The sequence below is a fragment of the Zonotrichia leucophrys genome, chromosome 3, assembly GCF_028769735.1.
Source record: "Zonotrichia leucophrys gambelii isolate GWCS_2022_RI chromosome 3, RI_Zleu_2.0, whole genome shotgun sequence".
In the NCBI taxonomy this organism is placed as follows: Eukaryota; Metazoa; Chordata; class Aves; order Passeriformes; family Passerellidae; genus Zonotrichia; species Zonotrichia leucophrys.
This window is the reverse complement of record NC_088172.1, coordinates 61,321,940-61,335,160: the sequence shown is the minus strand read 5'-3', so window position 1 is coordinate 61,335,160 and position 13,221 is coordinate 61,321,940. Positions and strand designations below refer to the sequence as shown.

The 13,221-nt window shown below is 35.2% G+C and overlaps 1 protein-coding gene across 15 annotated transcripts in view; it reads left to right on the top strand.

Moving 5' to 3' along the window:
• Window positions 1–13,221, top strand: part of RYR2 (ryanodine receptor 2) — a 383,167-nt gene that overhangs the window by 239,997 nt on the left and 129,949 nt on the right. For all 15 annotated transcript variants that reach the window (XR_010439574.1, XR_010439573.1, XM_064708448.1 and 12 more), the window contains 9 exons: window positions 1,184–1,392; window positions 3,289–3,463; window positions 8,342–8,550; window positions 9,428–9,780; window positions 10,006–10,120; window positions 11,008–11,168; window positions 11,794–11,953; window positions 12,098–12,184; window positions 12,858–13,084. Coding sequence is in view for 13 of the 15 variants with exons in the window: in XM_064708448.1 (XP_064564518.1) it covers window positions 1,184–1,392; window positions 3,289–3,463; window positions 8,342–8,550; window positions 9,428–9,780; window positions 10,006–10,120; window positions 11,008–11,168; window positions 11,794–11,953; window positions 12,098–12,184; window positions 12,858–13,084 (1,696 nt within the window). In the remaining 2 variants the exon portion in view is untranslated. The remainder of the gene's footprint in view (window positions 1–1,183; window positions 1,393–3,288; window positions 3,464–8,341; window positions 8,551–9,427; window positions 9,781–10,005; window positions 10,121–11,007; window positions 11,169–11,793; window positions 11,954–12,097; window positions 12,185–12,857; window positions 13,085–13,221) is intronic.

Sequence of the window (13,221 nt, the reverse complement as noted above, 5' to 3'; positions counted from 1 at the left end):
TCTTTCTCCATGAATCAGTCTTCTACAAAGACTGGAATTGTATTCAGCAAAAGATTTTTTTAGTCATATTGGGGATTTAGATTTTGCAGTTTATGAGCTTGTCAAGTTATGGAGATGAATAAAACGCGTCACAAGGATCTTTGTTCATCAGCCAAAATTCATAGTTATTAAGGGATTTAGAGCCCTCTAGTGGTGTTCTGCGTCTCCAGTCAATTTTTACTCAAACATTAATTTTACGAAGTTCTTAAGTATTATTTTTTGTGCTTTTTATTATTATTATTATCTACTAGTTTCCCACAGCAGCTATATTTTTGGGACTGATTAGACTCCAGAAAGCATTTTCTTACTTAGAATCCAAAAAGAAAACAATTTATCCAGGCACCATGCTTTGTGGTGCTTCATCTGTATAGGTGAGGTACCAAGGCTCTTGAAAAGTATTTTTAAGGCATTCATTTCATAGACTATCAAAGAGAAAACTTTACTAATAAAGAATTATGAGGCAGAGAGAGGTGTTGCTTAGAGGAAACTTTATGTACCTCACCTAACTAAGTCAGGCATGGTAGCATGAGAAGTGATGGTTCATTTTCAAAGGTGTGATTTTGTAGGCTATCCTAGTGATACTGGAAATGTGGACCTTGATGGGTATGAGAAAATAGAAGAGGAAGGGAGAAGTTCTTAGCATGGCCTAACAAACAGGTGCAAGTAGGTGCAGATGAGTTTGATCTTATAACAAACTCAGGGAGAAGTGGAATTGTGGTGATTAAACTGGAATGCTGACTTTTCAAATGTTGCACAGGCTTTATTTGATACATTAAAAATTGGGGGAAAATATTCATGCATTTGGCCTTTTTTTCCCTCTAATCTGAGAAAAAGAGTATGAGTGATCCTTGAGTCATATATTTGTAGCTGCATTCAGATTTCTATCTTCTCCTTTCTTTGTCTTTTTTTGTTTCCTGTGTTTTTGATTTTTTTTCCTAATTCCCAGAATGGACAAGGACACTTTCCCCACATGGTTGCTCTGCAGGCACAATCTTCTTCTCATGTCTGTGCTCAAAGGGATTCCTTTACCTTTTGCTTTTGCTTTCAATGTTTCTTGTCAGTAATTGAAAACAGTACTTTCTGCATTGTTTTTTTTTTTTTTTTTTGTCCCTTTATACTTACTTTTATTTTTTAATTCTTACAGCAACAAGACTGGATGTGTGCAGTGGGATAATGGAAAAGTTCAGGATCTTCCGTACAGAAAAGACCTATGCAGTGAAGGCTGGGAAGTGGTACTTTGAGTTTGAGGCCGTTACTGCAGGAGACATGAGAGTTGGCTGGACCAGGCCTGGTTGTCTGCCAGATCAGGAGCTTGGCTCGGATGAAGAAGCTTTTGTTTTTGATGGCTTTAAGGTTTGTATGTGTTTATCTGTAATAACATATTATTACAGTGGCTGCAAAAATTTTAGTTTTTGTGTCTTGTTCCACGTATCATTGCCTCAGTTGCTTTCTCTGCTTTCTTTGGTGTTTCATGACATTATTTCTCTGTCTTTGAGGGTCTAGGCAAAATAACTAGAATCAGAAAGATTAATTTGCAAGGTTTAGCATTTTTATAATGTTTTTTCCCAAATTCACATGTTTCTACAGTATATATAAGGAATTGATAACCAAAGTGGCTTAATCAAATTCAAAATACTGGCAGAGCTGTAATTAGCTATGAATAATTTCTTTAAAGTTTTACTCTGTTGTTGTCTCTATAAGACGTGCCATTCGGGAATAAATATGGTTAAGATTATTAACACTAAGTGTTTTAGGCAAACTTTGATGTAAAGTATTTGTAAAAATGTAAGAGTTCCAAAGAGTATACCTAGGTTTTCATAGAAATCCTTACAGCTTAAATGAAGTATGATAGAACCACTAAGATTTGCTCAAATTTAACTTTGCATAAAAAAAAAGACCGATTTAAATCTAGTAGTAAAAATATATAGGAAAACAAACCTTTATATTACTGACTATCATCAGAATAGATTAAATGACTCATTGAAATTTTTAATTTCAGTATAGGGGCAAGTGCAGCAGCTGTCTGAACCATAATTGTTATTATGACTCATTGTCAAATTATTTCTTGTATCTGGTATTGGAATTAATTTTCCTTTTTACTGTTAAAATATGTAACAGAAATCAACAGAATTCCTGGATATTCCCAGCAAGATAAAGTTCTCAAGATGTATTTTATGTGTGCTGTGGGAATTTATTTCTTTCCCATTCCTGCGCTGCATGAGAAGATTCCTAAAAGACAACTGGAAAGTTATTTTTGTAAAGTGTTTTACATAAACCACTTGAGTCCTCTATTTTTACTGGAATAGCTGTATAGTTGCCTTCTGAATCTTAGGGTTTGATGTTTAGGTCTCAATCCATAAAGCTATTTTGTTGTGTTTGATTTTAATGGGTTCTTTCCTTGGTTGGAAAGAAAAAAATTGACCTTCAATATGTCAAGAAAGGTTCATTGGTTTTGTACAACTTCTAGGATGGATACAGAGCATAAACATCTACTTGTGATGAAATACTTGAATAGGAATTTTATCTGTTATTAGTTATTATTACTTTTTTTCCTGTGCTTGGTTACAGTAGCTCTTAACAGATATTAATTTACTTGAACTCCATTCCAAGACCCCATTGTAAGCCTTTGCAGTCTTTGGCTTGAAAGTCAGTCAGAGGAATCATGCCCTCAGCTACTATGGAATCTATCAGAAACCCAGTGTTTGTATCATTCACAGATAGTTCTATTCTTTCCAAAATCTGATATGAGAGAAAGATTAATTTATTTTGCACAAAATATTTTAAGAATTATGCTTAAGGGAACAATACAGATTGTTTGCAAGTAAGGAAGTTTTTAGGCTGCTTGAGTAAATAAAGGAATTGCTTAAAAGGGGTTTGTGGAGTAGCTATTAAATATTGTAATTGATAGCATATTATTGTGATTAAAAGTCTTTTGTGAAGCTTCTGCAGAAAACAAAATCCATACTCTTATCTTTTACTAAAATGTTGAAATAGTAATTTTCCTTGTCAGCTCTCTTAGCAATATTTTATAATGCTGATGTGAGAGGTGCTGTCAAGAGGTTAATTGTTGGCTTTCCATATTCAGAGTCAGCTTGGAGTACTCACAGACACAGTTTTGGAATGATATTCTGTGAAAGTGTTAATTTTAAGGCCATCTTAATTGAGGTAGTTAATTATTAGTTCTACCCGTGAAGATGAGAACACATACATTGTCACAATTTTCCTTTTAAATGCTTCTAATTATTTCAGGCACAGCGGTGGCATCAAGGTAATGAGCATTTTGGCCGCTCTTGGTTGGCAGGAGATGTTGTTGGATGTATGGTTGACATGAATGAGCACACCATGATGTTCACCTTAAATGGTGAAATCCTGCTTGATGACTCAGGCTCAGAACTTGCATTCAAGGACTTTGAGGTTGCTGACGGTAAGTACTGTAATACATCATGCTGTTAACTTGCTATTGCCTGGTTTCTGCTCTGACTTCAATGTGTTTCCTCTGTGTTTCATCTCCCTGTTCTCATCCCTGACCCTGCCTCCCCTGACTTGTCCTTTTTTCTATGTGATTAGTATTAGCCTTTTGGAAAGAGAATTTGCTGGGTGTGACAATGAGGAAGAGGTTTTTCTGTAGTTATCTCATTGGCTGTCTTTTGTTGTGAGACCCTTTACCTGTTCTTCAGGTGTGTGTCTGAAGAGACAGATTAATAACTTTTAATATTTCATCCTCACTGCAGTAGATCACCATATGATGTAATAGAATCACAGAAAGTATTATAGAATGGTTTGAGTTGGAAGGGACCTTTTAAGAGCACCTAATCCACCCCCCTGCCATGGGGGGCAAGGACATCAGATTTTGTCTAGTACTGAAGTACTGAAATAATACCAAGTGTCTGTCCAGTTAGTGAGAAACCGGTAGCAAGTTTAAGCCATCTTAAAGTTTTGTTTTAGCACTGGGAGGATAAATGACATCTGATCCAGTCAGCTGATACAAAACTATCCTCCAAAATATTCTGCGTAATTATAAAGCAGCAGATTGAGCTTTGTGCTTATTGTAGGAGTCATGGTGCAGTTTTCAGCATCCACAAGCAGGTGCTAGTTCACTGTCAAGACATAATTTAAGAGATTGCTAAAGGCAGCAAAGATTGTGAGGGTCTGTCAGGTGGCAGATTGATTCTGTAACGAAGAAGTATCTTTGTTTATAAATTTAATTATATACCTGTGTGCAGATAAAAACAGAAAAGGAGTAAGAAATTGTAAGTTAACTGCCTAAAATTTCTGAACTATGGTAATGTCAAAAAAAATTAAGCTTTAAGCTTTCATTACTTGTAGTTACATATATTCTGCCATAAATATTATACATCTTTTAAACAATACAGGTGTAGCTGAGAGATAAAGTTAAATTTTTTGAACAACCAGAGCTCCAGATGTTACTGTTGGCTTACTCATCCCTACCCTATTCCCATGGGAAATATGAATTTCATACTTCTTAATTAGGCAATTCACTCTTTGAATTTTAACCACTTTATTTTCATCTGGATTTCAGAGTATTTTACTTTCAGGAGTACTTAGGGAGATTTTTTTTCCTTCCTTTGCCATACATTGGGAATCAGAAATATTTGTATTTTATTTAAAATTACATGATTGTAATTTTACAAAATTAATTTTCTGGACTGGTGCCTGTTACTTTACTGCCTTTGGATTTCCTTAGATGCTGGGGTAGCATGATGAGGGAAAGGGATATGAGAACTGGCTCATAGTGTTATTGTTGTATGCAAAAAATAATCTCGATGCCATTAAATTTTAGTGGCTTTCCAGTTACTAGTTAGTGTATTCCCATTGAGGAAGAGTTTCTGAAAGAAACTCAAATTCCATGAAATTCTGAGGGTAGGCTGCATTTATTCCAAGCTGATGAAATCACAGTGGTGCACTTTTTGTGGTGCTTGTTTCTAGCTGCTTGATCTAGGAAACAGATCTCTTCTGCTAAAAAAGTTCCTGGCTTGACACAGAGCCTGAAGGCTTTGATAACCATGTCACAGGCTTTATGTCAAAAGTATTAGGTTTTCCACAATATCCTTGTAACTCACATTAAGTTCCTTTAGTATTGCTTTTGTGGGAAAGAGCTTTGCCTTTGAAATAAGATGTCCTAGTTAATTTTCAAGGGAATGTGCTGACTGATCTTATATCTAATAACTCCAAAGCTATATTTGAAATTATTATGGCTGTTTAATAAACAAATATTGGAGGCAAAAGGAGAGGGGAAGGGAAGACAACTGAACTGTGTATTGAGTGTGTATGTGCAAACACACATATGCAATACCCAAAAGAAATTTATGAAGTTTTTAAAATTTTTTTTTCTTTTTGGAAGGCTGGCTTGAGTTCGATTTTGTTACTGGCTCTCTTGCTTAACAGCACTGAGACCTTTCTGCAGGTTACTTCAGTGAGTGAATCATGTGCATGTTTTATTGCTGCAAAAAGGGACCTTTCTCTTTAGAAAACAGTTAGAATTTCTGATGCAGCCGTACAGTAAATCAGTCCTGTAGATTTAATTTACTTAGGAACAATGAAAAGGGGATTTGATGATCTGCCAGCTTAGTAATATAGCTTGTGCTGCACGTTAGGTTGTACTACCAACAAGAAGAGCTCTTCGATGAAGATGAATTTATTTAAGAGATATCACCTCAGTAGTAAAATTGATAAACATAATGGTGTCTTATTATGCATTTGTAGCAGATAAATTTGACTGTAGATATGAACAGGTACACTTGTACAACCCAAATCTTGTTTTGTCAAGTCATGATTTCTGAGAGCAGGAACTGATTGTAATGTTTGACAGATTGAATCAGGAGCTTCATCTTGTATTCTTGAAAGTAGGGAACATTATGGAAAGTGTTACTCTCCTGTGCTTTTGCTATATGTTAGAGACAGTGCTAGAGGGTTACTTTTCTTGGGGTAGTGTTTAAGTCTTCTTACTTGTTTTACTGTTTCATACAGTGAAATAAAATTTTCTCCATAGCCCAGTAATGTATCTGGAGATAAGAAGCCAGGTTAGCGGTAAATAATCTTTTTATGTAGCCTCCAGCTTGCAAGGGTTGCATGATATCTGTGAATAATAATATTTAAAATGGCTGGATACCCATTCAAAGATGGCTATTGAAATTCATTATTATTCTGTAGAAAGATATGTAGCTGTATTAACAGCACCACCCCCTATAAGATGCTCCGTCTTTACCATGTATAGAAGAGCCCTAAAACACCTAAATAACAACTAAATAATTGAAAAAATGATGCAGAATTTCACCAGAGATGGAAGTAAGGTCAGGACTGGGACTGGTGTTTATATTCCATTTATAGAGAGCCACAGTTACAGTTACAATTATGTTCAGGAATCACCTACATGTACAGTGCCTTCTGTTATCAGTGAGAACTGTATTGGTGAGAGGGACCGTCATTTTGATTTCACATTGCCTCCCTTGGCAAATTTCACGGGACACACTGCATTGAGTAAAAACATCAATGACAGCTTTACCTGTGTAGGAGTTTTCCCCATGTTTCATTGTTTACTTTCAGGGAATCTTGCAAATGCGAATTTATATTTTATTACATTTTATTTGTGTGTGTGTTTAAGATACTTGCTTCATATCTAACCTGTGTGGAAGGTGTGGATGTTTTTTGAAACCACAGGTAGGCGGAAGAATTACTGGTTTTTGGGTGATGAAATGAGAATTGTAAGGTTATTGAAAACAATTTTGATTTTGGCTTTGCTTAGCAACTTATGCAACAGCTTGTGGATTCCTTTAACTCAATCAAGTAAGTTGTCCCTATTAGAGCTGCTAGGTTTTATCATGGCACATATCTCTATATGTAGATGTGATTTTCCTATTTATGTGTTGTAATACACATAATACAATTATGTTCTGTTTAGTGCTGGAAAATATTTGCATTATTGTCCATCTCTAGATTTGCACTAGCAGAATTGACATTTATCATGTTGTCCATTATTGCTATATTGTCTGAGGAGTTGATGCCTTGTCATTTAAGAGCCAAGTTGTGAAGATAAAAATCTGGACTTCAAATTATGGCTAATAATGTTATGTCATTAAATTTATCATGTCTAGTGTAAATACACATGACAACCACTCTTGTGTACATGTAGTAAAATCTTCCAAAAGTGGTACTGAAGGCTGATAATTTGTCTGATGGACAGTAATTCCTGTAGATGGTGCTCTGGAGTTTGCCATGTCTCTGAAGAACAAACAGCAAGAATAGACTTTATTTTAATATGGGCAGCCTAAAGAAAAGTGAGAAACAACTTGATATTTTGTCCTCATATTTTTCAATACGTGTTATGTTCATGTGAATCAGAATCACTGAACAGAACTTCATGTTTCTTATTGATAGAAAAGAAAACATTTTGTTGATAACTAGATCAAATGAATCTGCATAGTAGTTTATAGCTGTGGAAATTGAAAAGCAGGATGAAAAGAAATAGAAGAAATAAAAGATTTTCTTAGGTTTTTAGACTGTGAAGCTGAAATCAAGACAAAGAAAAATTAAAATGTGCCTGCAGAGCAGATGTATGGGAAAAGTGCCCTTGCCCATTCTGGGGAATCAGGGGAAAAAAGTTGTAAAAAGAAGTCACAAATATGTTCCCTGTGCTAGTGAAACACAAGATGAATACAAATGTAAAACTGATTCAAAAGGTAAGACAGAAAAAATAATCCCAAACCAAAATACCTTAAATTTAATGAAGCTATGGTGTCATATTGTCAGTTCTCATATTCCAGAACCAGAGTTTTCTGAATTTTAAAAATATATTAATTTTATTTTTAAAAGAAATCTGTGACATACACTTTGTGCATATTTGTAGGTTTTTTCCACTATTAGAGCTGCATGGACAAGCACTGTATTACTTTTGAAGTAAGATTCTCTCAAAATACAATGAATAATGACATTTTAGGAGGAATACCAAAAGTAATGAGACTTGAAGTAAAATTGGCAATACTATGCCAGCTCAGCAGAGAGATTAATGAGGAGCTGGCTATCCGACTCTGTGGAGTAGGTTGGATGTTGCCTAAAACTATCCATGACTATTAGAGGCCTTTTATTTTCAGAATTATGTTTAAGATACATTACTTGGTCACATACAAGATGTGATATGCTGTTGATGCTTACTTTCCTTTATAATATTTGCTCTTAGGGTTTTTGGTTTTTTTTCCCACAAATGGTTTTTTATTCAGTTACGGAAGAGAGCAGTTCACCGATATTCATTCTGAATAACCTACGTGTTCTTTCCTCTTCTTTTAAGGATTTCTACCTGTGTGCAGCCTGGGCCCATCTCAAGTGGGAAGAATGAACTTTGGAAAAGATGTCAGCACTCTAAAATATTTCACTATATGTGGCTTACAGGAAGGGTATGAACCCTTTGCTGTTAATACAAACAGAGACATCACCATATGGCTGAGTAAAAGGCTTCCTCAGTTTCTACCAGTGCCACAGAACCACGAACATATTGAGGTTTGTGATCCTAGTGAAATGTTTCTAGACACTTGAATATGTTTGAGTTATGTCACTACTTTTGTAGTTCCAAACAAGATTTTAATGTGATATGTTGACCCATTTCTGGATGAATCTTACACCTATTACAAATTTCTTACATTCAGTAGGGTTGCAAAGAATGTAATTGTTTGATTGCTAGTTTTTCTTTCTACAAAACCTGTACCTGGGTTAATGTGACAATCTGAGAGACAAATTATACAAGATGTCCTCATTAAAAGCTCCTTGTGCAGTGAGAGCTGTGTAAGGAACTTCCAGAAACAGAGCATTTTACAATAACAGATACCATGTGTTCTAGTGCACACACTTCTTAATTTTTCCATAGCTAATTGGTTTTGATTGTAATAAATATTTATTAGCCAATTTTGTCAACACTTATGTCCCAACCAGTTGTGCATCTTGATGGAGCTGAATTCATGCCTTGTAAGTTTTCCATGAAATTCTTCTGAAATGGTATAATAAGAACTCTTTTTCAGCTAGTGTGTGGCATTTAAAAAACAGCTTATGTTCTTTCATATGTACATGCATGATTTTTATTCATTGGTCTGTGTTGTTCGGGACTGGGTTGGATTTGTGTTGGAAAGGATTATGATAAGAGGCATAATTTCTTTGTGACTTTTTTTTACATTTTAATAATGGAGCAACAAAAACCATCCACTTCTCATAGTATTTATTCCCCTTCAAAATGGCAGCACATTATTTCAATGCATTAAACCGTGGGCACAGTGCTGTTGCAAGTGTTGCAAGTCATGGATGCTTATTGTGGAAATAGAAATTGAATATTTATATGGCAGAAAAAGCATCAGCTTTAAAAAAACAACATCTTTATGTTTCATAGGTGATGAGAATTGATGGCACTATAGACAGCTGCCCCTGTCTGAAGGTCACACAGAAGTCCTTTGGTTCACAGAACAGTAAAACAGATGTCATGTTTTTTCGATTGAGCATGCCCATTGAATGTGCTGAGGTCTTCTCCAGATCAGCTGCAGGAGGGTTACCAGGCTCTGGTCTTTTTGGCCCAAAAAATGACTTGGAAGATTATGATGCCGATTCTGATTTTGAGGTTCTAATGAAAACTGCTCACGGTCATCTAGTTCCTGACCGGACAGAAAGAGAAAAAGATGCCACAAAACCAGAGCTGAATAACCATAAGGATTATGTTCAAGAAAAGCCCTCACGTCTTAAACAAAGGTTAGTAGCTTGCTACCTTTTCCCACTCCTCCCCCTTCTGCTTCTCAAAAGTAGAGGAAAATGCCACTCATGTCTGGCAAACCAGTCAAGCAACTTCTGAGTATACAGTTTAAGGTCAGAAATAAGTGCTTTTAAGAATAAGCTTGTCTCTTTCTATTTTCTGAATAATTTGCCTTTGTGATTGGGCTTTTAGTAGATATTTTAATTTTAATTTTTTTATTGCAGATTTATGCTCAGGAGGACAAAGCCAGATTATAGCATGAGTCACTCTGCACGGCTTACTGAGGATGTGCTAGCAGATGATAGGGATGACTATGATTATTTGATGCAAACTTCCACGGTATTGTAATATAGGATTGATGTTTTAGCTGTTTGGGGTTTTTTAGTTGTTTAGTTTGTCTTTTTTTAATACTTACTTTTGGTTTTGGTTGTTGTAAGAATTCCAGAAACAGTCTAATTTTCAGTTTAAGTGTCTGTGATAGTTCTGAACTTCTACTTAAGACTGTTTTGTTCATTTTATTTTGATTTGATTGTCAGACTAAAGCCATTTCCAAATGAAAACCTATAAACTGGTTTAATCTGTATTTGAAACTACTGTTGATAACACTAGATATAAAAGAGGACAATTAAACAGTTTTAGAATGATGGAATAAATTGGAAAAAATACATTAAAGTAGTAGGTCAGTGTTCAGGACCATTTGAAAACATCTCTACTAATTCTTCAGAACATTTATTTAATGGAATTCCATAAATTCTATTTATTTAGTGGAATTCCCAGTGAAAGTTTTTTGAAGGTTTTTTAGATCTTTCTCTGACAAGATCAACTCCATAAACACTGATTCCTCAATGTTCAAAGGAAAACAAACTCCTTGTCTGGATGTGTTCTCTTGCTAAAAGATATTAGAAACTGAATTACCTGCAGTATAAAAATTATAGTTGCTGTAGCAATACAGCTTACAATGCCATGATGCAGAAGCCTTCAATAGAAGCATATAAGCTACATTTAATCTTGTCCATTTTTTTTGTTTTAAAATGCATATTTTGTTGGCTGTGTTTTGGTTTGTGTTTATAGTATTTGTTGCTTTGCTTGGTGAATTGCACTTGAACAAGCCTATGCTACTTTTAAATAAGATAGCATTTTCAGATTTAGGGCAGCAAATTCTGAATCAAACTGATACACTGGGGAACAAACACTAACATTTGATAATATTATTTTTTTATTAACAGTATTATTACTCTGTGAGAATATTTCCTGGTCAAGAACCTGCTAATGTCTGGGTGGGCTGGATTACGTCAGACTTTCACCAGTATGACACAAGCTTTGACTTGGACAGAGTGCGTACCGTCACAGTTACACTGGGAGATGAAAAAGGGAAGGTTCATGAGAGGTTGGTTATAATTTCGTTAAAAAGACCTGTATTTTATACCCATACAAGCAGCTTGCAATTTATAAGGTGTAAATCCACTCCATTAAATGTAATTGGATTGATGTAGAAAAAAAAATTAAAATGGCAATAGTAGGGAAGAGTTAATTTAATTGTTATGTGCTCTTGCTTGTGAAGAAAGAGTGGACTAATAGTCTAGTTAAATCAGTAGGTACTGAAAAGTAAAATAGTACAGCTTTTTATATAGTTTGAAATTATGATCCTGTAGATATTGACTTGAGAGACCAAAATCAGTACATGAGCTTGTCTCAGCACTTCAGATTATTACATGTACCAGAAGCTTTTCTTATGCTTAACGTTAAATGATTTAAAACTTTGACTTACAAAGCCAGTTTCATCTTTGGTATTTTACAAACAATGTGGACTTTTTAATATATTGTCATCTTAAGTTTTTATTTTTCTTTCCGTTATGATGTCCACGTTTCATTGAATTTTGGCAGTGGTTAGAATGTGATCCATTGTTTTTGGCCACAAGGCCCTGTATATTTGCACCCATGCAAGGCTGTTCTTAGTATGTTGCAGAAATTGTGCACACCATTCATAAATAAATTTATCTTTTGACATTCAGTATAAAACGCAGCAACTGCTATATGGTGTGCGCAGGAGAGAGCCTGAGCCCTGGACAAGGACGTAATAATAATGGCCTGGAGATTGGTTGCTTGGTTGATGCTGCCAGTGGCCTGCTGACCTTCACAGCTAATGGCAAGGAGCTAGGCACATACTATCAAGTGAGTATTTTTTTAGAATGTATTGCAGCAAGAAGGGGGAAAAATGAATTCTTAGCCTACAGCATTAGAGGCTTTAGTACAAGACTGTAGAGAAAAAGTAATCATCACTGCTACGGCAGTAATTTGTCCTTTTGTTTGATCTAGGTTGAACCAAGTACAAAGTTGTTTCCTGCTGTATTTGCTCAAGCTACAAGCCCCAATGTTTTCCAGTTTGAATTGGGAAGAATAAAGGTAAATAATGCTGGGTTTTGTGCAGGTTTAGGACTAAGAAATCATATGAAATAAGTTTATTTTATTTTTGCCATTTATTTCCTGTGATGTGTTCTTGGTATTTGGGACATTTTCTATGACTCCAAGTGCTTGCACTATTGCTATTTTTATTCTTAACTCAGTTTTCAATACTTAATGAATTTAAAATACAGTACATTGAATAAAAAGGGTGTAAACTGATCAGAATTTTCTGAGTCTTGTCTTTCATGGTGAAACAAAATCACTTAGGTTGGTAAAGCAAAACTTTTAGTTTCACAAACAGAAAATGGATGACTGGTGTATCTGAAGAATTTGGTTAGAGTTTTAAAATAAAACTGAGCTGAATTTTTCTACCTTGCTTTGGATACTTGGATGTCTAAGAAATGAGAAGAGGTGAAAGAAAAGTGGAGTCCAAGGAATTAACCACATGTGGCAGTCAAGTTAATGTTTCAAATTCGGCTATTCTTAAAAAACAAATATGGAAAATACTGTCTTGCTGCTAATCTTCCAAGAGTTGCTTGTTTTAAAAGCTAGGGAAAATGCTGATTTCCTGTTTTACTTGACTTTACTATATGTTGACCATATTTCTGGATAAGAAATGCAGTGTTTGGTAAAGATGAGGAAACTGATTGTCTCTTCCTTTGGAATTTTCCAGAATGTAATGCCATTATCTGCTGGATTATTCAAAAGTGAACACAAAAACCCGGTCTCTCAATGTCCTCCACGTCTCCATGTCCAGTTTCTGACTCATGTCCTTTGGAGCAGAGTGCCAAACCATTTCTTGAAGGTGGACGTGTCTCGGATCAGTGAACGCCAAGGCTGGATGATACAGTGCCTGAATCCTTTGCAGTTCATGGCCCTTCATATTCCTGAGGAAAACAGGTTGATGTTTGTTTTGTACTGTGCCAGAATTATGTTGGAATTGTGAACCTAGTCATACAATTCCAGCTATGTAAGAAAGGCCCAAGGTCTTCTCTGTGTTTATAACACAAGTAAATACAGACTGTGTTTTAATTAAT